At 37.5% G+C, this 21,712-nt stretch overlaps 1 protein-coding gene across 4 annotated transcripts in view; it reads right to left on the bottom strand.

The window, feature by feature from the left end:
• The window catches only part of LOC144595229 (paraspeckle component 1-like), a 102,174-nt gene that overhangs the window by 14,815 nt on the left and 65,647 nt on the right, over positions 1-21,712 (bottom strand). For 2 of the 4 annotated variants that reach the window (XM_078402453.1, XM_078402454.1), the window contains one exon: positions 16,097-20,808. The exons of 1 other annotated variant lie outside the window; for it this stretch is intronic. In XM_078402453.1, coding sequence (XP_078258579.1) covers positions 20,599-20,808 — 210 coding nt within the window. In that variant the 3' untranslated portion in view covers positions 16,097-20,598. Of the gene's footprint in view, positions 1-16,096; positions 20,809-21,712 lie in introns of those variants that run through there. One more of the 4 variants, XM_078402455.1, reaches the window with a different exon arrangement.

The raw sequence follows: 21,712 nt of genomic DNA, 5'->3' as shown, positions 1-21,712 counted from the left end.
CAAAGTGAAACATTGCTTCATTAGCACAGCGCATTTGAAGGCAGTACATAAGAAAATATTCGATGCTGGATGTAAACTTACCTGAACAGCTGTAATAATGGAATGGAACTTCAGCAGAAGCGATAAGTGGAAGGAAAAGGAAACAAATTGTAAAACAATGAACACTCATGACTATTATGCATTATTTATAAAAAGTATTGCTTGGTAGAAATCACAAAATCAATAGCTGAATTACGTCCATTTTAATAAAGCAGCTTGCAAAACCAATTACAGTCTAAGTAAATGTTAACATTCTCCAAATGCTAAATAGACAGGCCCAGCGTGTCAGCGTTTAATGGATCACCAAGCTCCCAAACTAGTCTGTCAGCAAGGGGCAATGCCTACAAACATCATGGTGGGGATTCACTTAGGCACAACAGGGAACTAAAGGGGCGGCACAGTGGGAGAGTTGCCACATTACAGTTCCAGAGACCCGAGTTTGATCCAGACTGCAGGTGTTGTCTGTACGGAATTTGTATGTTCTCCCTGACCGCATAGGTATCCTCCCATACTCCAAAGACGTACAGGTTTGTCGGTTAATTTGCTTTGGTAAAGTTGTCCTTAGTGTGCAGGATAGTGCTAGTATACACAGTGATCGCTGGTCGGCATGGACTCGGTGGGCTGAAGGGCCTGTTCCCGTGCTGTATCTCTAAAGAAATATGATTAAAAGATCCTGAAGGTTCTTTATCTGAATGCACTCAGTATTAGAAACAAGACAAGTAATTAATTGCAGAGAGAAATAAATCCGTACAATCACAATTTTATAATTTATTCTTTTTTTTCAGGATCCTGGCAGGGTAGGCTTTGATTGCCCCACACTACCTTCCCTCGAGATGGTAGGGTTCCAGGACTTATACCCTGTGATGATGATATTTCCAAATCATGATGATGTGCAGTCTGCAGGTGGTGGCAATTCCATGCACCTACTGTCCTTCTCTTGTGGATTTGGAAGAAGCAGTTGGAGTAGCTTAAGCAATGAAGTGTAGTGCATTTTGGAAAGGGTACACACTTTAGCCATGGTATGCCAGAAGACATAGAATCATCACTATACAGTTGGGAAACAGGCCCTTCAGCCTAATTCACCCATGCTGACCAAGTCACCTAATTGAGCTAGTGCCACTTACCTGTCGCTGTCCCATATTCCTCCAAACCCTTTCTATTGCTTACCCATCCAAGCATCTTTTAACTGTCTTAATTATATTTGCCTCCAGCACTTGCACTGGCAACTTGTTTCATATTTCCACCAGCTACTGTGTGAGCAAAGTTTTCCCTCGGGTCCCTTTTAAATCTTTCCCCTTTGACATTAAACCTGTGCCCTTCAAATCTTGACTTCCCTACTCTGGGGAAAAGACTGCAGCCATTCACCTTTTCTATGCCCCTCGTGATTTGATAAATCTCTATATGATCACCCGTCAGCTTTATATGCACAAGGGGAAAAAAGTCCCAGCTTCTTTTTACAACTCAAACATTCCAGACCCAGCAAACCCTATAAAATCTCCTCTGCACACCTTCCCCCCTTTCCAGTTATTAATATCTTTCCTATCGTAGGATGACCAGTATTCCAAATGTGGCCTGACAACACAACACCTTGTGCAGCTGAAACATGACGTCCCAACACCTGTATTCAAAGCACTGGCCAATGAAGGCAAGCGTGCCAAACGCCCATTTCACCACCGTGTATCTGTGTCACCAATTTCATGGAACCACGAACCGGCACCCATCGATCTCTGTTCTACAACACTCCCCAGAACCTTTACCATTTACTGTGCAAGTCCTGCCCAGGTTTGTCTTATCAAATGCAACACCTCATTTTATCCAAATTTAATTCCAAGAAGGGAGAAATAAACTTTTCAGCTGGACAATTATGCAAACTGTTATGTACTAGAAAGTGCCAAGTTTGAGTTGTTGGAGCTGCACTCAGCCATGTTGATTATGGATAGAGAATTTGCTAATGGAAAACAGTTGAAATAAAACAATTGGTCACTGTCAGTCTGGTAATCAGCAGCAGGTGGGATGTCATAAGGGTCAGTGTTGGGGCATCAACTATTTATCTTTATCGATAACAAACAACAGAAACAAGAGCAGTTAGAGTTACTGATGACCCAAAGAAAGGTGGGTTAGTAAGTTGCGAGGACAGAAGAACCTACAATGGTAGATTTGACAGAGTGAAAAAACAAGTATTTGACTAGTGCAATATAATTGAAAAAAGTTACCAGTATGGGAGAAAGAAAAATCAAAATTATTTAATCAGAGACTACAAAATGCTGCAACACAATGTGTTTTTAGATCCATGGTAGATGAAACATGAAAGTGCATAGGTACACCAAGTAATTAGGATGGCTAATGGTACATTGGCCTTTAATGCAGTATGGACTAACGGGAATTTGACGATTTTTAGTCTGCACTTGGATTGCTCCATGTTTAGGCAAGGATGTTCTTGCATTTGAGAAGATTCACTAGGTTGATCTCTGGGAGTGACAATCACATGGCAATTGATCCCTCTGCAAAACTCCCACCCTGTTGCGACCAACCGTGGATAACCTGGCGCATTATCAATAGACTGCGGACAGGCATGGGGAGGAGCAAATCGAACATGCTGAAGTGGGGATATACTGAAGATGCGGCAGACTGCGAATGCGGATGGGGCCTCCAGACTATGGGACATCTCCTGAGCTGTGACACATGGTATTGGGGGAAGGGTACTGACATGGATAGAAAATTGGTTGACAGACAGAAAGCAGTGGGGATAAATGGGTCCCTTTCGGAATGGCAGGCAGTGACCAGTGGGGTACCGCAAGGTTCGGTGCTGGGACCCCAACTATTTACAATATACATTAACGACTTAGATGAAGGGATTAAAAGTACCATTAGCAAATTTGCAGATGATACTAAGCTGGGGAGTAGTGTGAATTGTGAGGAAGATGCAATAAGGCTGCAGGGTGACTTGGACAGGTTGTGTGAGTGGGCGTATACATGGCAGATGCAGTTTAATGTAGATAAGTGTGAGGTTATTCACTTTGGAAGTAAGAATAGAAAGGCAGATTATTATCTGAATGGTGTCAAGTTAGGAAGAGGGGATGTTCAACGAGATCTGGGTGTCCTAGTGCATCAGTCACTGAAAGGAAGCATGCAGGTACAGCAGGCAGTGAAGAAAGCCAATGGAATGTTGGCCTTCGTAACAAGAGGAGTTGAGTATAGGAGCAAAGAGGTCCTTCTACAGTTGTACCGGGCCCTGGTGAGACCGCACCTGGAGTACTGTGTGCAGTTTTGGTCTCCAAATTTGAGGAAGGATATTCTTGCTATTGAGGGCGTGCAGCGTAGGTTCACTAGGTTGATTCCCGGAATGGCGGGACTGTCGTATGTTGAAAGGCTGGAGCAATTAGGCTTGTATACACTGGAATTTAGAAGGATGAGGGGGGATCTTATTGAAACATATAAGATAATTAGGGGATTGGACACATTAGAGGCAGGAAACATGTTCCCAATGTTGGGGGAGTCCAGAACAAGGGGCCACAGTTTAAGAATAAGGGGTAGGCCATTTAGAACGGAGATGAGGAAGAACTTTTTCAGTCAGAGAGTGGTGAAGGTGTGGAATTCTCTGCCTCAGAAGGCAGTGGAGGCCAGTTCGTTGGATGCTTTCAAGAGAGAGCTGGATAGAGCTCTTAAGGATAACGGAGTGAGGGGGTATGGGGAGAAGGCAGGAACGGGGTACTGATTGAGAGTGATCAGCCATGATCGCATTGAATGGCGGTGCTGGCTCGAAGGGCTGAATGGCCTACTCCTGCACCTATTGTCTATTGTCTGACACATGCACTGTAAAGGATCTTGCAGAGGCCAAAGACATGGCACTAAGATTTGCTCGCTATTGGCAAACAGTTGTGTGATGACATGTGTAAAAAATACCTGGGAGTATTGTGTTGATATATCAGCCAATATTCATCGGATTTTTAGGAGATCGAGAACCACTTTTATTGAAATATCAGTCTCTGAAGGAGATTGACACGATGACTCCTGAGAGGATGCTTCTCGAAGTGAGGATATCAGGAAAAATTGATATCTCGGTATAATTTCAAAGTGAGGGGTTGTCCATTTCAAGAAGAGGTGGAGCGAATTCTTCTCAGAGAGTCATGTTAAGAAAGCAAAAACTGACAGAAACTTAATTACAAGAAATTCAAAGGGTACAAGAAGACGACCAGAAAAGTGCTGTTGAGGTCATGATTAGATCAACCATAATATTATTAAATGACAAAACAGCCTTGAAGCAGGAAAGATCTACTACTTATGATATGGGAGAATTATGTTACAACAAAATAAATCATTTGCCACAGGACTCCAGCTTCTTACAGACATGGTATTTGTATGGCTGGTCAGGTTAACTTTCTGTTCAATGGCATAACTCAACAGTGCTCCACCACTGATGGTGGTGTCCAGGGTAGATGGTCTGAACACAATAAATGGAAAAGTCCAACACTAAAACAGGCCCTTCTGCCCAGCTTGTCCGTGCTGAACAGGATGCCAAGATGAACTAATCTGCTTGCACATGATTCATATCCCTCCATATAAAAGCCTCTAAAATGTTACTACCGTATCTGCATCCACCACCAGCCTTGACAGTGCATGCTAGGCGCCCATCACCCTCGGTGTAAAAACTCGCCTTGCATGTCCCCATTAAACCTTGCTCTTCTCACCTTAAACCTATGCCCTCTAGTGTCTGACATTTCCACCCTGGAGGAAAAGGGTGCTGACTGTCTACTCTATCTGGACCACTTATTTTATACACTTTTATCAGGTCTCCCCTCAACCTCCTGTATTGGAGTGTTTTGTTGGAGACAGTCACTGTCCAAATTGCTTCAGAAGGGTCTCGACCCGAAACGTCACCCATTCCATCTCTCTAGAGATGCTGCCTGACCTGCTGAGTTACTCCAACATTTTGTGTCTGCCTTCAATTTGAACCAGCATCTGCAGTTTTTTTCCCCTACTCCTCCTCCAGACTATACTTAGTCTTATCTATTTGGACGATATTTTGTAAGGAATCGTGAAACAGATTAAAAAATATTTGGCAATTGTTTAAGGACTGGTTAACAGTTTATATAAAATGGACCAGTTGGGAGAATGACTCAGGAATCGGTGCTGAGATACTCTTTGTTAATCTGAATAAAGGAATCAAGTGTAATATATCCAAGTTTGCTGCTAATACAAATTAGGTGTCAGTGTCAGCTGCGAGGTAGTAAGGATGCTTCAAGAAATAAACAGGTTGGATGAATGGGCAAGAACAAAACAGACAGAACATAAGATAAAAGAAATGCAGAATATTTTATGTAGGCAAGATAGAGTGAACGTTCTTGGTGTTCAGAACAATCCGGTTGAACTTGGCAATAAATCACTGAAAATTAGCATGCCAGAACAGCAAATAGGAAGGCAATGAGTAGGATGGCCTTCATTGTACAATAAAAGCAGCCTGCTGCAAATATAATGACCTCTTTTGATAACACTAGGAACAGAACTGGCATCCCTCTCTAAGGAAGCATATACTTGTAATGAAGAGCTCGAGTGAATGGTCAACAGGTTAATTACGAGGATAGCAGGTTAATCACTGAGTGGTCTCAGTTTATACTGTTGATTTTGGGAAAATGAAAGGCAATCTCAGTGAAATTTACAGAATTCTTACAAGGCTCAATGCAATTGATTCAGTGTTATTGTTTTCCCTGGCAGGTGTCTAGAATCAGTCTCAAAAGGTGCTCGCCATTGAGGCAAGACAACTCCCATCTCCCCTTTACCCAGACTGTAGTGAATCTGTGGAATTCTCCACATAAGAGGGCTGTGGAGGCCAATCAAATAGCATTTTCAAGACAGAGATCAATAAACCTTTGATATTGTGAATTAATGTGTGGGGTTGGTGTGTTAAAAAAAACTGTCATGGAGATGATCTTAGTGGACAGTGAAGAAGGGGGTCAAATGTTCTTGCATTTTTTGTCTCTCACAACCAAGCTATTTTTCCTGATTTAGAAGATGAAGACTGTTGGTATTTTTCTCCAATGAATCTGATTATTGTGCTCAGAATGCAAAATCTAAAAACATGCCATCTGCAATTCAAGTCATTACTTCAGTTTCATTAAAAAGTTTCTTGGTGGTCAGTTGGAACTTTTAAACGATGTCCACTTAAAGGTGAAGAGCATTAGCAGCAGTTTTCAGTCTTTCCCTGAAAGCAGCCTTTAGTGCTTCAATACACCAAGGCATGTTGGTTTGGGTAATAGTTCTCTTCCTGGCAGTAGAAGCAATTTGAGATGAATTAAGGTAATGTTAAAATAAGTTGACTTGTGTAATTTTTCAAATTTTATACTGCCACCATAATGTTAAACAATAACATTCTAATCCCTTAGAATGAGCAGGACTCCTGCAACAAAAGATGGTTAATTCAAGTATATTCAATCATCGCCACATGTCAAATAAATTTCCCTGCCATGGTATTTGAGGTCTATCTATATGACATTTTATACCAAGAAAAGTTCATATGAGAAAAGTTCTCAGAAAGACAGATATTTTTGATAATTCAAACAGATTGGCAATGGAAATGTGGGCTTGAATATTTTCATTTACCCCCTTCATATAAAGGTCAAATGAGGATAATCAGCAAGACTGCTTACCAGCAGCTTATAGCAGTTAACGCCATGAATCACAGCAAATTGTTTTCAATGCAAGCTGACTAAAGTTGTCTCACAACGAAATACTGGGGATTACTGCAACTTGTTCTAAACCAGAAAATACATACATTTGAGATTGTAAATTGATATTCAAAGGAAAGGGGTTACCTTCGGTGATGCAAGGAGCAAATATTTTTTTATTACACAGAGGGTGGTGGGTGCCTGGAACACACTGTAGGAGTTGATGGTGGGGACAGATACGATAGCGGCATTTTAAGAGGCTTTTCAATACGCGTATGGATGGGTAGGTAATGGAAGGATATCGATGGTGTGCAAGCAGAGATTAGTTTAACTCGGCATCATGTTCGGAATGGACATCGTGGGCTGAAGGGACTGTTCTTGTACTGCACCATTTTATGTTCTTGTACACAAATCACGGCATAAATGAAAACTGTGTAGAATAACACATTTAAAACAGAATGCAAATCACTTGGTCTGTGGTCGTTTACAAGACCTACATCAAGCACATCAATTGAATGACAGTATAAAAATACGAAGTTTTATTTTGAAAACTATGCTGCAAGTACTGAATTGGAATGGTAAATCCATGAAAGATCTTTAAAAAACTTAGCTCATGCAATTTGGACCCCACTCTGACATGTTGAGGCCACGTCGAAGGTATAGCAGTGGTTCATTTGTCTATTGACTGATACAAGTCAATAAACTAAATATTTTTAAAACACTTGGACTTTTGTTTTAAAACAGATATAAAGGAAGCATGAGGTTATAATGTCGATGTAGATTAACAGCAATACCAGATTAATACAAGAGATTTCAGACAGAGCAATTTTTTTTTTTTTGCACCATTGAGAATAATTAAGCTATTAAAAACTTAAGTTGTATTCATAGCAAGGAATAGATGAACATTTAAAATTAATTTAGTAACTTCAGGAAAGGAGGGGTCGAGGAAAGGTACATATCACATTTAGACCACAAAATGGAATAACTAGTTCAAAAGGCTCGTTTCCATGCTATAAATTTTGTGCAAGGTTTTCCCCCACTACAATCAGTCTGAAGAAGGGTCACAACCAGAAATATTGATTATCAATGTTTTCCAGAAATGGTTTGACCCACTGAACAAGTTACTCAAGTACTTTGTTTCTTCTTTAAAAAAAGTTATCCAAAGGCAATCTTATTTCTGGTAGTTTTCCTTTATAGTTTATTCATCCTATGCTGCTCCATTTACAAGTGATATGTGACAGATAAAACCACAGTAAATTTTTGTACTGTTAATGCTTCAAAATTGTTTTTACAAGCAGAGGTATTTCCCCTTGATACTAGGTTGGAGACCTAGGCAAGGACAACACATTCAGGATTGAAGAGTAAAGAAGTCCGTTGCCCATATTAATAAGTCTGTTGACCAGCAGGTGTCATCAAATTTTCCGTTCAATTTTTTAACTCATATTTCAATCAACTTAAAGAACACATAAAGACACCCAATAATTTTAAGTCGGATTGTGCTAAGCATGATCAATCCACAGCAAAAGATTCATTTAAAGTACTGTAAAGACTCAACAGGTCAGGCAGAAACCTAACATTTAACATTTAAGGGCCCTGTAGACAAAATTTCCAGTACCTTGTATGTACTTCAGATTTTCTGCATTTGCAGTTCGCTTCTTAATTTCTGAAGATTCCTTTATTTTGACATTCATGATAAACATTTAACAATAGTATGATAAATGAAAATTCAAAATGTTCTTTCAATATCAAACAGTAAACTCAGATGATCCAGCACTCGTCCAGACTGGCACTGAAGTCGCCAATTTTCTGGATTACTGGATGTTATACTTATAATTCACTTAAAAAATATTTCTACAATGTCAGTGAATTTTCTGTTGAATCAGCTGAATTCAAAGGAACTGGGTGAGTGGGAAGAGAGCATGGCAAATCTTTTGAGAGCCTTATGCCAAATCATTACAATTGCTGAATAATCAGAAAGCGGATTACAGATTTGTTGTGATTTGTTATTTTATCTGGAACAGGTTGCTCATAGGTTTGTTCTGCAGTACGAGAAATAAAACACAGTAGCTAAATTAAGAAAATGTTCTACACCCACCCACCACACAGAAACCAAAATTAATAACACAGCAAATTATTTGGCCCATTGTTTCCTTGCCAGTTAAAATTGCCTGTCCAGCCAAATCCCAACAGTGGGCCTGCTATCTGCAAGTTAACAAGTGGACAAGTTAGCAAGTTAACAAGGGGATCTTATAGAAACTTACAAAATTCTTAAGGGGTTGGACAGGCTAGATGCAGGAAGATTGTTCCCGATGTTGGGGAAGTCCAGAACAAGGGGTCACAGTTTAAGGATAAGGGTGAAGTCTTTTAGGACCGAGATGAGAAAGTTTTTTTTCACACAGAGTGGTGAATCTGTGGAATTCTCTGCCACAGAAGGTAGTTGAGGCCAGTTCATTGGCTATATTTAAGAGGGAGTTAGATGTGGCCCTTGTGGCTAAAGGGATCAGGGGGTACGGAGAGAAGGCAGGTACAGGATACTGAGTTGGATGATCAGCCATGATCATATTGAATGGCGGTGCAGGCTCGAAGGGCCGAATGGCCTACTCCTGCACCTATATTCTATGTTTCTATGGACATTTAATTATGGAAGTGCGATGAGTGTATTCGCTTCAACCACCGTTATACATCCAAACACCCACAGTGGAAAATTCTCATCTCTGCTCCAATCATTCTACAAGTTATTGGAATTAATATGCCCTGGTTTTAGACTCCTCTGCTGAAGGGAAATAACTCACTACTACTTACATTATCAAAGCCCCTCAATTTTTTCTTTCTAATCTCCCCGCTCAGCTCCAAAAGAAAATACACCCCAGCCAACTGATTTTACCACAAACATTTCTAGTCCTGGCAACACCCTCAAGTATAATCTCCTTTTTCCTGTAGTCTGAAAAGACTTAAACAGTGGCCTAACAGTTCCACACAACATTAGTCCTGGTCCAAATATGGGCAAGAACACTTTCTAGAGGCAAGGTTACGTCACCTGTCATTGATAAAAAGGACTTATTTGATCAAGTCCAGTACCAATGACTCTTAGTTAAAAACAAAAGGAAGATTAGTGGGAAAATACATGCCCATTATAATGAAACACGGAAATGATATAATCGAATCTGATTAACTGTATCGTTGAATATTATCAACTCAATCCAAGGATCACTGGAATTATTCCTCAACTATCCCCGAATTGCTTCATAAAGATCTTTACTCTCTCAGAAGTCTTTGATAATTACTCAAAGCATAAGCTTAGATAACTACCAGAGATAATGAAGCAGTTCAAGAACACAAGCAACAAAACGTAGGCAATGGTCAAATAACATTTGTGTCACAGGAATTACTTCGTAGTTTTGCTAAATTCGCAACTTCTGGCAAGGTTCCCATTTACACAGTGCAACAAAATATGTAGCTGCCTTCTGCACCAAAGGTACAGACAAAGGACAGACACAATTTTTTCTCTACTGATTTTGTCTCCCCACTCCTCCAAAGATCCAGCTATAAACCCTAAGTCCATGAAGCTCATCATTCAGAAGTACAACAGCAGATAAATGAGAACCTAATTGCCAGCCTTGTGTTGTTCTCATTTAGAACAAAACTTGCAATTTTGCAATACCTTTAAATGTAATATTACAAGTTTCTAAATTGCTTCATAGAATCATACAAAAACATTATAGAGAAATTAAGGACTAGGGCCAGAATTACAGCCAAAGAAGTAAGTTTTAAGAAGAAAAATACAGCATGTTTATGGAATTCCACTAGTGATACATGTGGCATTTGTAAACAATATCTTGGAGGATCTATTAAAGCAGTGATGCTCAAAAGCATGGAAATAAGTGTAAAACATATCTAGAAAGTTTATGAACTGAAGATTAGTGTGCGAGTGGACTAAGGGATATGAAACCCATTTTAAATCAACTTCAAGTTCTTCTCCATGAATGTTGTTAATCAGATCCAGTCCTCTCACATTTTCTCCATTTCGTGCAGAATCCAGTAGTGCGCCGTTACGAACAAGTACTTACCCTACCCATGAATGCTAAAAACAGAGGGTTTATTGTGCCCCATTAGTCTTAGAAATGTTAACACCTGGAGTTCCAACTAAAGGCTTTTTGCCTTTGCAGATTATGGTTTACAGTCTAATGCGGTACAAATCTTTTTTAAAAAACAAAATCAGTTTTTAAAATCAGTCTGTCTGTGAAACCAAATCCCTGAATAATCTAGAATATTACAATTCCAGTCGACATAAACAAAAACTGAAAACTGTCAAGAGCAAACACTACTTTTTCAAGTTTTTGTGTTTATCTTTGATGTAAACCAGCACCTGTAGTTTATTTTTTATTACACCGTTTTCATATTTTTTGTATACCTCAAAATAGATAAAAGAACAAAAATAAAGGAAAACTAGTAGAGCAGAGGTTTCTTTTATTTGATTAATTTCACATTTTATTTGCAGGTATTTGAACACAAATAATGTGGATGTTTTGAGCATTATCATATCATATCATATATATACAGCCGGAAACAGGCCTTTTCGGCCCTCCAAGTCCGTGCCGCCCAGCGATCCCCGCACACCAACACTATCCTACACCCACTAGGGACAATTTTTACATTTACCCAGCCAATTAACCTACATACCTGTACGTCTTTGGAGTTAACCTACGTCATTGTTAAAAAAACTACGTCATACCTGTACGTCATTGTTAAAAATTATCTCAAAATATTTGGTACCACGGTGTAAACATCACAGATTTCCTGTTCACATGTTTTAGAGCTTACAAATAAGAGATATTTATCATTGTAAAACAAAATGGCTATTCAAAATATTTGATAGGAACTTTTGATGCCTAAAATGCAGGTCAAAGACATGGAAATTACAGCAATATAAAAAATAGAGCTTGAATTGGAAAACTACTGTTTATTTTTGCTGATTAAAAAAAAAATTATACTGTGTTTATGCAACTACCAAAGGGCAAGTAACAAAACAGAAGGTAAAAATATATTGTATTCGTTATTGCTCAATTATTTACTGTTGACAAGTTCCTTCACATTATGTCTGTTTGTAGTTTTCAGGTTGAAGGATGGTGTTTTAAAAAAAAACTTCTGTACTGTGTGATTGAGGCCCAAAGCAAGTGGCATTTCAACCCAAACTCGACAGTTCAATGCAGATTCCCAAAGTAGATTCAATACATTTCCATTCCTGGCGTTGAAAGATTTGAAAGCAAAAATAGTCACAGTCAGGCAACATTTTGAGTCAAATATACCAAGATGCTGTGCTCAATGTACATCTCTTCAAATCGAAAGTTTCCAGCAAAGCCCAAAAGGTCAATAAGGTTAACAAAAATGAATGTGTTTTTAAATTTGAGCATTGATGTCCTTCTAGATGTGGGAATGCCTGTCCACTTCTTGTGCATTACCGACTGTTTCTCCTTTGCCGTATAAAATTGAACTTGATATATCTGGCAACTAGTTGATCATTTATAATTATTTTGCAGTTTCACTAATGATCCCTCCATATGCTGAAAACTTAAATGCAACTTGGTCAAAGTACAATTTTTGAACCTAACTATACGCAGGAATATTGTAGAATGGTCTGAAGAAGGGTCTTGACCCGAAACATCACCCATTCCTTCTCTCCATAGATGCTGTCCGTCCCGCTGAGTTACTCCAGCTTTTTGTGTCTATATTTTTTATTCAGAGTTGCTTATTAAATTTTGTATTATTAATAAAAAATGCACGAAATTGAACAGAGTTAAGTTACCAGAAGTGCAGCAAGAGAATCAATATGGAATGCAAAACTCTTTTTCTACCCCACCATTTCTATAACAAAATATTTAATGTATCCAGACTCATTCATGAAGCAAAGCCAAAGTTTAACAAACAGCAACTGTGAACCAGCAAATTTTTAACGACGTCAAATCTGTGCAACCCACAGATTTTTAGTTAGTCAAATAATTATGTGGAGCCACATTCGAAGAAATCTGACTCCCAATGATGAGTGCGCTGCAGATCCTATCACGGAGCCAGTTTGAATGGCAAGTACAATGGACTGTTGTTTCACTTTCATAATGTGATACATACATATTAGAGGTGAGCAGATAAGCAGATTAAACAAATATCCATCCTTTACACCCTCAAACTAGATTTATATTTATTGCACCATTTTTAAGATACCAACCGTACCTTAAGGTACCAAACAAAATGAGACTAACCCACTGGAATGGTGGAAAACAAAGACAAATGGGATATGGGCTTTCATAGGGATAGCTTGTCCCTATACAGAACTGGATGTTGGGAAAAAACAGGTCAAATACGTAGGAGAAAATAGTGAGGTAGGGCTGCAAGTCATCAGCATACACTTTCCATCAGGAAGAATGCAGGAGGCAGCAATTGCACGAATAGGAGAGAACTGAAGATGTATCCTTGAAAAACATGAAAACAGTGAAGGAGCAAGAGATTCTACTGCAGACAATTCCCTTGCTAGGAAAAGAATATGCAACAATGAAATCACACAAATGTAGCCCAAACATTGATATATGTAGTAGTGTTAGAGAAGTATTTATAGTCAAAGGCATAAACATGCCCCAAGAGTACAAGACAGATGAACCGCTACATCACTATACAGCTTGTCAATTACCTTAAGAATTGTTGTTTCCACACAGTAACTGGGGGTAGAAACCAAATTGGAGGGAGTCAAATATGTGAGTTCCTAGATGATGTCATAAAATTGACATGCTACAAATTTAAGAAAGTGAAGAAATGAATGCTGGAAAAAGGGAGCTGGCTTACATGGATAGGGTTCAAGAATTCCTCTAGGTAATGGCACGGTTAGCCAAGAAGGTTATGCAGTTAAGGAGGAATAAATGCATTAACCATAACACAATCCAGAAAAAAGGCTCCAGTATAATAACCAATATAAAAAGGTTAAAACATTCTCAATAACAGGATTAAGCCATCCTGAGTATCACTGCAAAGATTTCCAGTGAAATGAATATCAGATTATCTCAACCCTGAACGAATGGTGTGCGGAATGCACAAAAAAGGAAAAAATAAAATATTCACACTGATACAAACCTGAAGTGAAACATTTCCTCTATTAGAATGGTAGTGCAGCAGCTCGTAGTGCTGCTTCCTCACTGCCCCAGCAACCTGGAATCAATCCTGATCACTGCTGCAGTCTGTGTGGAGTTTGCACGTTCTTCCCATGACCCCTGTGGGTTTCATCTGGATGCTCCAGTTTCCTACAACATCCCCAAAATGTGCGAGTTGGTAGGTTAACTTGCCACTGTAGCAAGTTAACCTACCAACTCGCACAGGGGTCATGGGAAGAAGTGCAAACTCCACAGGTCAACTTTACACAAATAATGCCAAAATTGGCTTCTTGATGAGACGTGGGTTTTTAAGAAAACTCCAGGGAAATGGATGACAATTCCTGTCCGATTGGATATGAAATAACAAACTTATTGCTCAAGAACATTCAAAACATTTTTGAAATGGTTTCCTAATCACATAAAATGACTATCAAAAGACATGACATAGTTCTTCAGGACAGCATCTAATCTTATCAAGCCATTTTGAAATATATCATGAAAAGTTTTGACTTGAAACATTAACTTTCTCCCTCCAAAGGTCCTGCCTGACCTTGAGTATTTCCAGAATCTATACATTTTACTTTTGGAGTTGGAAATATATGATTCATTTGTATCTTTTATAAGAAAGTTTTTTTTTTAGCAGTCAGGACATTCAATTGAAATATGCAAACCCGTAATACAGAGAATCAAGGAAATTCCACAGCAAGTTGGATTAGATTGAAAGCTATTGTCAAAGCTCAACTATCTTTCATAGAAAGTTAGATGCGGAGGTACCAAATATATGGTTGCTCCACAATTAGGGATATTATTCAACCTAAATTAGGTATATGAAAAAACAAATGGAGACATAGATACATAGAAAACAGGTGCAGGAGTAAGCCATTCGACCCTTCGAGCCAGCACTGCCATTCAATGTGATCATGGCGAATCATCCACAATCAGTACCCCGTTCCTACCTTCTCCCCATATCCCTTAATTCCGCTAGCCCTAAGAGCTTTATCTAAATCTCTTTTGAATGCATCCAGTGAGTCGGCCTCCACTGCCTTCCGAGGCGGAGAATTCCACAAATTCATAACTCTGGATGAAAAAGGTTTTTCCTCATCTCAGTTATAAATGGCCTACCCCTTATTCTTAAACTGTGGCCCCTGGTTCTGGACTCCCCCAATATCGGGAACATGTTTCCTGCATCTAGCCTATCCAATCCCTTAATAATTGTATATGTTTCCATAAGATCCTAAGACAAGTGAACATCATATCTAAATGTCGAAGGTGGGTAAAGGCAATTAATTTTCTATTGAAAACAAAATCTGACAAACATTGTTTCTCTTCTGGTGTAATTAAGTCATAGCAATAAAGAAGAAAGAGTAATTATTGTGGTTCATATCAATGGCGAACATGATTAATATCCCTAATATCTACACATCTTACGGCAGACTTGGAAAGTGCCACCAACCTTTCAGCTGAAAAGCTCAACTTTGAACTCCAAAGACATGTCTTTTAGCCTCAGAATGAAAGATAAAACTAGCCAAACAACTTATCTTGATATGATCAAAGCATTGGACCAAAGCCAAAAAGATTAATTCCATTAAGAATAAAGAGTATGAAAATGTATGAATAAATTAAGAATAAAGAGTATGAAAATGAAAAAAACAACAACTCAGTAACAAGAATTGATTCATGTCATCATTAGTTAACTTAATAATTAGCAGCTAGAATAGATTTATCCACTTGATATAAATTTTAATAATGAGCAGGGATTCCAGTGGCTTAGGTATATGTCAGCCACAGAACATGGATTTTATGGCCGTTCAACTGCAGAAAGATATTGAATGCCCTGTAAAATAAGATAAATGTTCGAAACAGACATTGTTCTTTTTCCTTGTGGAAAAATAAGTCTATGAACTCATGGACTTTCAGGGTCACTGACCAGAGGACGGAAAAAACCCACCATTTTACAATTTCTGATAAAAATGAGAAAAGGAAATTTGGTCATGATCTTTTGAAAAGTCAGGCACTTATCCGATGAACATCTGTATTAATTCCATTCCCTCCACAGATGCTGCCTGACCCACTGTTCCTCCGGAACCTTGCATTTTAAACAGGATTATAGAAATGCTTTGACAAATTTATAGGCTTCTACACTCAGGTAAAGATTTATTAAAAGAAAAGTCCAGCAAATGTTGGTCCTGTAGCTTTCTCTTTAAATTAGAATTCGCACCAAAAAGGCTTTACTTTTAAACATATCTGAAATAAAACCACATTTTAATGAGATATTCAGTACACTAGGTTCAATACATTCTGCATTTCCAACCGTAATCAGGAATATCATATAAAAGAATTACAACAAATTGACAAAATGTAACAATAAGGTACATAACTTTTTACAGTGAGGTTTTTGCAATGTGTTGTTCGACTAGTTTTTGCACTAAATGAATATAAACTTGATTAATAATTTACATATATATATATATTCCAGCATACAATATTAATTGGTAAGAAGATATTTTTGAAAAAATAACATTTAACTTGCTCAATGAATGAAAGCTGTCGCAATTGATTAAAATCGTACAAGTCTTATGAACAATTTGTTTTTAATAATCAAACCATAATGTAACTATTTCCTAGATACAAAGTTCAAAATCAATTTGCAAGATACTAGCACTCAAGTATGAGATTTACATGGATATGTATAATACTTGTAATTTACAACAACCAAGCTGATAGATTCGTAACAATGTTGACATTTTACTGCACATGAAACCGTACACCTTTAATACCATTTTGTGAACCATGAATTCATTAGGGAGTACAGTGACTCAGGTGAAGATTCAGTAAAAGAAAAGCCCTAGATTTGGTGGTCCTGTAGCTTTCCCCTTTAAATTAGCATTTGCAGCCGAAAGGCTTTACAATTAAACATATCTGAAATTTAGTGAGATATGTTTAGTTTACCAGAGTACACTCAGTACAATGCATTTAACTGGCAAGAAGGCAAAGAATACAAGGGATAACCAAAACCATCTTTACAAAAGGCAAGATGGTGTGGCATTGGGAAGGGCGAGGGTACATATTGCAGTAGACTTGGAAAGTATCACCAATCAGAGATGCTTGTGTCAAACAGATAACTGCAGTGCTTTACAGCAAAAATTCATTAAAATAATTGCAGGAATGGTTTATGCCGAGATAAATCTAATTACTACTTCCATTTACCTCAAAGCATTGATGGAAAAGGAAAATTTGATTCGCTTATCACTAGTTCATGCAAACAGAAACTCAAACGCAGACTGATTTGCATAGATTGAAGATCGACTCATAGAATCCAATTTGAGAAAGAGGAACTTGCATAATGGTATGCCATTTGATTGAGGGGACATAACCCAAGTTCTATACAGAAATATACAGAATAACAGGAGGATGATAATCCAGTTGTTCACTGATTTTCAAAAGAAAATTCAGTAAAGAATTAATTGATGGGAGGGGGCGAGAAATCATCGCTGGATAAATAGCTTACGTCCACCTAATAGTTAAGGATTGAAGTGAAAAATTAGTCATCCAATTGAGCTTTGGCCTTTCACATGAATCAATTGGAGGTAACTGAAAAACCAAAACAATAAGGAACATTTTTTGTTAGAAGAATCGGTAACCAGATGTTCCTGATTTATGGTGCAAAAACAACCAAATGCAAGGTCAGGATATTTTAAAATTAAATCTAACATCCGATTCAACTATTGGTCATATCTTTCTGCCTTTCATTTCATAAGCCCCACATTATTTTGTTGATGTTCACACTCTCTAACTGCTTCGATTCATTCATTGACCAAATAACCTTGTTTACAGCTTATCCCCATGGTCACACCAATTTTACCTACTCAGTTACAATCTCCTCCCTGCAATCTCTTGCACCTTGAGCTTCTTTTCTTCCATTCCCTGTTCTGACAAATGGTCCTCAACCCAAAACATTAACTGTTTTTATTCCCGTAGATGTGGACTAACCTGCTTAGCATCTCCAGCATTTTCTATATTAGATTTCCAGCAGATTTTGTTTTAATATACAATCTAATGCTTGATTTATGCAGTGTAAATTGGTGCTAAATGATGTTCAGCTTGTAACTTGTAAAGTGGATAAAAACTTTTGTAAAGCTTTTTTGAGGAGGGTAATTAAATGGTTTTTCGCTGGAAAAAAATAAAAGGTAAAACACCTTCCTTCTGGAGTGTTTCAGTCTATATCAAATGTACATTGACATTTCTACTGGTTTTCATGTTTACTCAAGGAAAGACAACCAAATAAAAATGGAGGACAGAAAATGGGAGAATTTTTAAAAATTATTTCTGAAAGGGTGTCCTCCATAATATTTGGGACAAAGAACCATCATTTATTTATTTGCCTCTGTACTCCACAATTTGAGATTTGTAATAGAAAATATCATATGTGGTTAAAGTGCACGTTGTCAGATTTTAATAAAGGCCATTTATATACATTTTGGTTCCACCATGTAGAAATTACAGCTTGTAGAAATTATGGAGGGCACTGTAGTCACACTTTTAAGCAGTGCAGGATGATAAAAATAGAAAATTGAACAACTGTGCCCAAGTAACATGAAAGATGGTATTATCACAGAGATAAAGTACTCAGCAGTGGAAAAGCCTCATATCCGAGGTCCATCAATGAAGAGAAAGAAGTTTCAATTCCATCACAAAATTTGGACACTTCAAGTAAAATAAATTTAGGATAAGTGAATTTGTCAGTGAAGCTCTAAATTCTGCTCATGTTCTCACCAACATGACTCTTAAATGGCCTTTGCAAAATGGCCACCCTATTTACAGATAGCTCGGGCATGACTGCCTTGTCAACAATATCCATGGGAGCAAAGAAAGCACCCTTAGACTTAATGTATTGAGTTGTGATAGTTTCCCCATATTTAAAAGGTCTTTTCAGAACTAAAATAGTGAAGATCTATCAAAACACAAACTATGAGGTTCAAGGACAGCATCCCTGCTGCTATCATACTCTCGAACAGACCTCAAACTAAAGATGTATTCCTGACCCCCCAATTTACATCATTGCAGCCTTTGCACTCGTTCTTGTATCCACTCTCTATAACTGTAAACTCTATTCTGCATGCTTGGATTGTATTTATGTATGGATGTTTTATCTGAAAAGCACGCAAAAACGTATTTTTTTTACTATATATTAGTACACATGACAATAATAAACCAATGCCAAGGATAGAAGAATCAGAATCCATTGAATATCAACACAATTCAATTTCAAGAAAAAATAGTATAGATTGTACAAGTCTGACAAGCATTATTTTTTAAAAAGTGAATAAAGAACCCTTTTTATGGCATAAAACTACCTAGACTGATTAACACAAATCATGTAAAAAATTGATACATAAAAAGTAACCATGACACTTCTACAAAAAAGTATTTTGAATAAACATTTTAACAAAGAAACTAAATTTTCAGGTAACTTGAAAACACCAATATATTGGAAGACTCACATTTGAACAGTTTTAAAACCAATTTAAAACCTGGGCCTCCATTTAGGAATATGCTGAAACTCCTTTCCTATAGAGGCTATCCTTGGGTTACACATGCCTAACTTAGGATGACCCCTGCATACATACGAGTTCTCAATATTATTACATTCAAAAGGTCCAATCTTTGTACAAATTTGTTTCAACAAATAGTTTCTTCTCTGCATTTTGAGTTATTGGAGTCATAGAGTCTTATCAATTTTCCTTATCAGTCTTATGTGTTTTTAATGCCATTCATTGCAAAACTGTGGAAGTTCTGGTTACCAGAGTGAATTTTGTATACTTCCCGACATACAAACTAAATAGATTGATGGCACTCTGTAAAAATAGCACCCATTCCTTATCCAGGGATAGCCTGTATTGTAATAGAATCATTGCAATAAATGAATCTTCCACTTAAACAAGTTCATATCTTGAATAGCAAATTGATAATGTGGTCCAATTCTTCAATTCCTTACAAGTACATTTCAAAAATCTCAAATCGAAAAAAATGCCTTGAAGGAGCTATTTATTGGATGTTAACCTATTTTGAAAGTATCTGCAGTGTTTCACTATAGCCAGCACTGCATAAGATTTCAAAGTGGTGACATTTCCAAAAACAAACTTAATTTTCCAAGATTTTGGTTGGATTGGGTCGGGTGAGGTGGGGGTGGCAAAAGAAGGCAGGGTGCAAGAGATATCAGGAATATTTTTTTTTCAAATTGTTCACAAGAAATTACAAATTGAGGTGAAAAGCACCATGCTATTTACAACGATCTTGAGAAATGATCTGTGAAACAGTGTCACTCCATAGATACTGGGAACGAAGTAAAACCAAGACAAATAAAATTCAGTTTTAAAATCACGCATACTACGCATTGCTTCGTACAAGTTACTTCACGTTCAATTACTTTACAAAATAAAATGGTTTATTTGTTTTATTTATCATTCCATGGATTTTACAACATGGTCACATTTTTAAAGATTTATGCTACAGAAACAAATTGCAAGCCCAACTTGCTAAACAATGATGTCTATGTGGTTGATGGTCAATGAGACAAAACCTGAAGTTCAATATAAAGATAACAAAAATTTATTTATGGCAAAAACAAAATCCAAATATCTTCATCACATTAAAAAAAGTCAGATAACAGCAGATAAAACTCAACTGATAGTTTTAAATCACCAGATATCCATGTATCTTAAACTGTCACAGAAAGGAATGGTACTTGTTACAGTTCAAAATTGCTAATATCTGCGACGTTTAATGGCTCCATCAAAGTTACCAACTTGATTTCCTCTACCAAAACCACCAGGTGCACCACTCACAGCACCCACACCTGCCATGGGCTGTTGAGAAACAGACTCAGATGCAGGGGTTCCACTCAGGTTCCCCCTATTAACCATAGGAGGAGAGCCTATTTGACTAGGAGCTCCTTGATGAAATCTATCATTGCGCTAGTGTCCATTTGAATAATAATATTTAATTTATAAGAATGTTCATAACATATTCGATTGTAGGAACCAAACAAAAGATGGCAATTTTATCAATTGATTGGCGACATTCCCATGTTGGTGTCATGAAGTTTGGCAGGCAGTCCAGCAGTACCAGGAACATACAAAAAGGAAATAAAAGGAGCAATTGCATTAGTTAACTTTTAGATAATGGTGCTATTCATAATGAAATGTAATGTTTAGAACCTAATTTTAGGACATTACAAACTACTGGTATAATACAAGAAATTAGACCCATTTGTAACAACTCCCAACGCCATTAAAATACAAAGTATATTCATAATATGTCAAAAGTATTTTTCATTTTCCCTATTCGCCAGACCAGGATGCATTTAAAGTGACAAAATTAATATGTAAACGTGTCAAATTTCAGAACCTTAATAATACAATCTGAAAAATCCCTTTACTGGTTGTATTTGTAGTTTTGGCTGGAATAACCTTTTTTGAAAAGTCACTGATATTCAACAACAGTGGACTGTTCCACATTCAGCAATTAATAGTAAGTAATTTTTAGATACTATCTCACTGAAAGCTCATAATTGCCCATCTTTCAGGGTTAGTTCATTCAATGTTCCCTGAAATATGGATATAATTTGGTCGGATGCTCTGTTGCACAAACTTCAAAAATTTAATATTTACAGAAATTATCAACTTAATACCACACTTCACGTATTGTCTAATTCAGTTTAAGTAAATGGAGCACAGGAATCCTTTCAATGACTTCCCAGGAAACAAAGTAAAGTTTCATTGTTAAAGTCAGCTTGTGTTTAAAAATGTTGTCATTGTCACAAATTTTATTTATCCTAACAATCTGCCCATAACCTCCCACAATCCATCTCACTGTTAC

The sequence above is a fragment of the Rhinoraja longicauda genome, chromosome 7 (genome assembly GCF_053455715.1).
Source record: "Rhinoraja longicauda isolate Sanriku21f chromosome 7, sRhiLon1.1, whole genome shotgun sequence".
Lineage (NCBI taxonomy): Eukaryota > Metazoa > Chordata > Chondrichthyes > Rajiformes > Arhynchobatidae > Rhinoraja > Rhinoraja longicauda.
The sequence above is the reverse complement of the archived record's forward strand: the minus strand, read 5'-3'. Positions and strand labels throughout refer to the sequence as shown.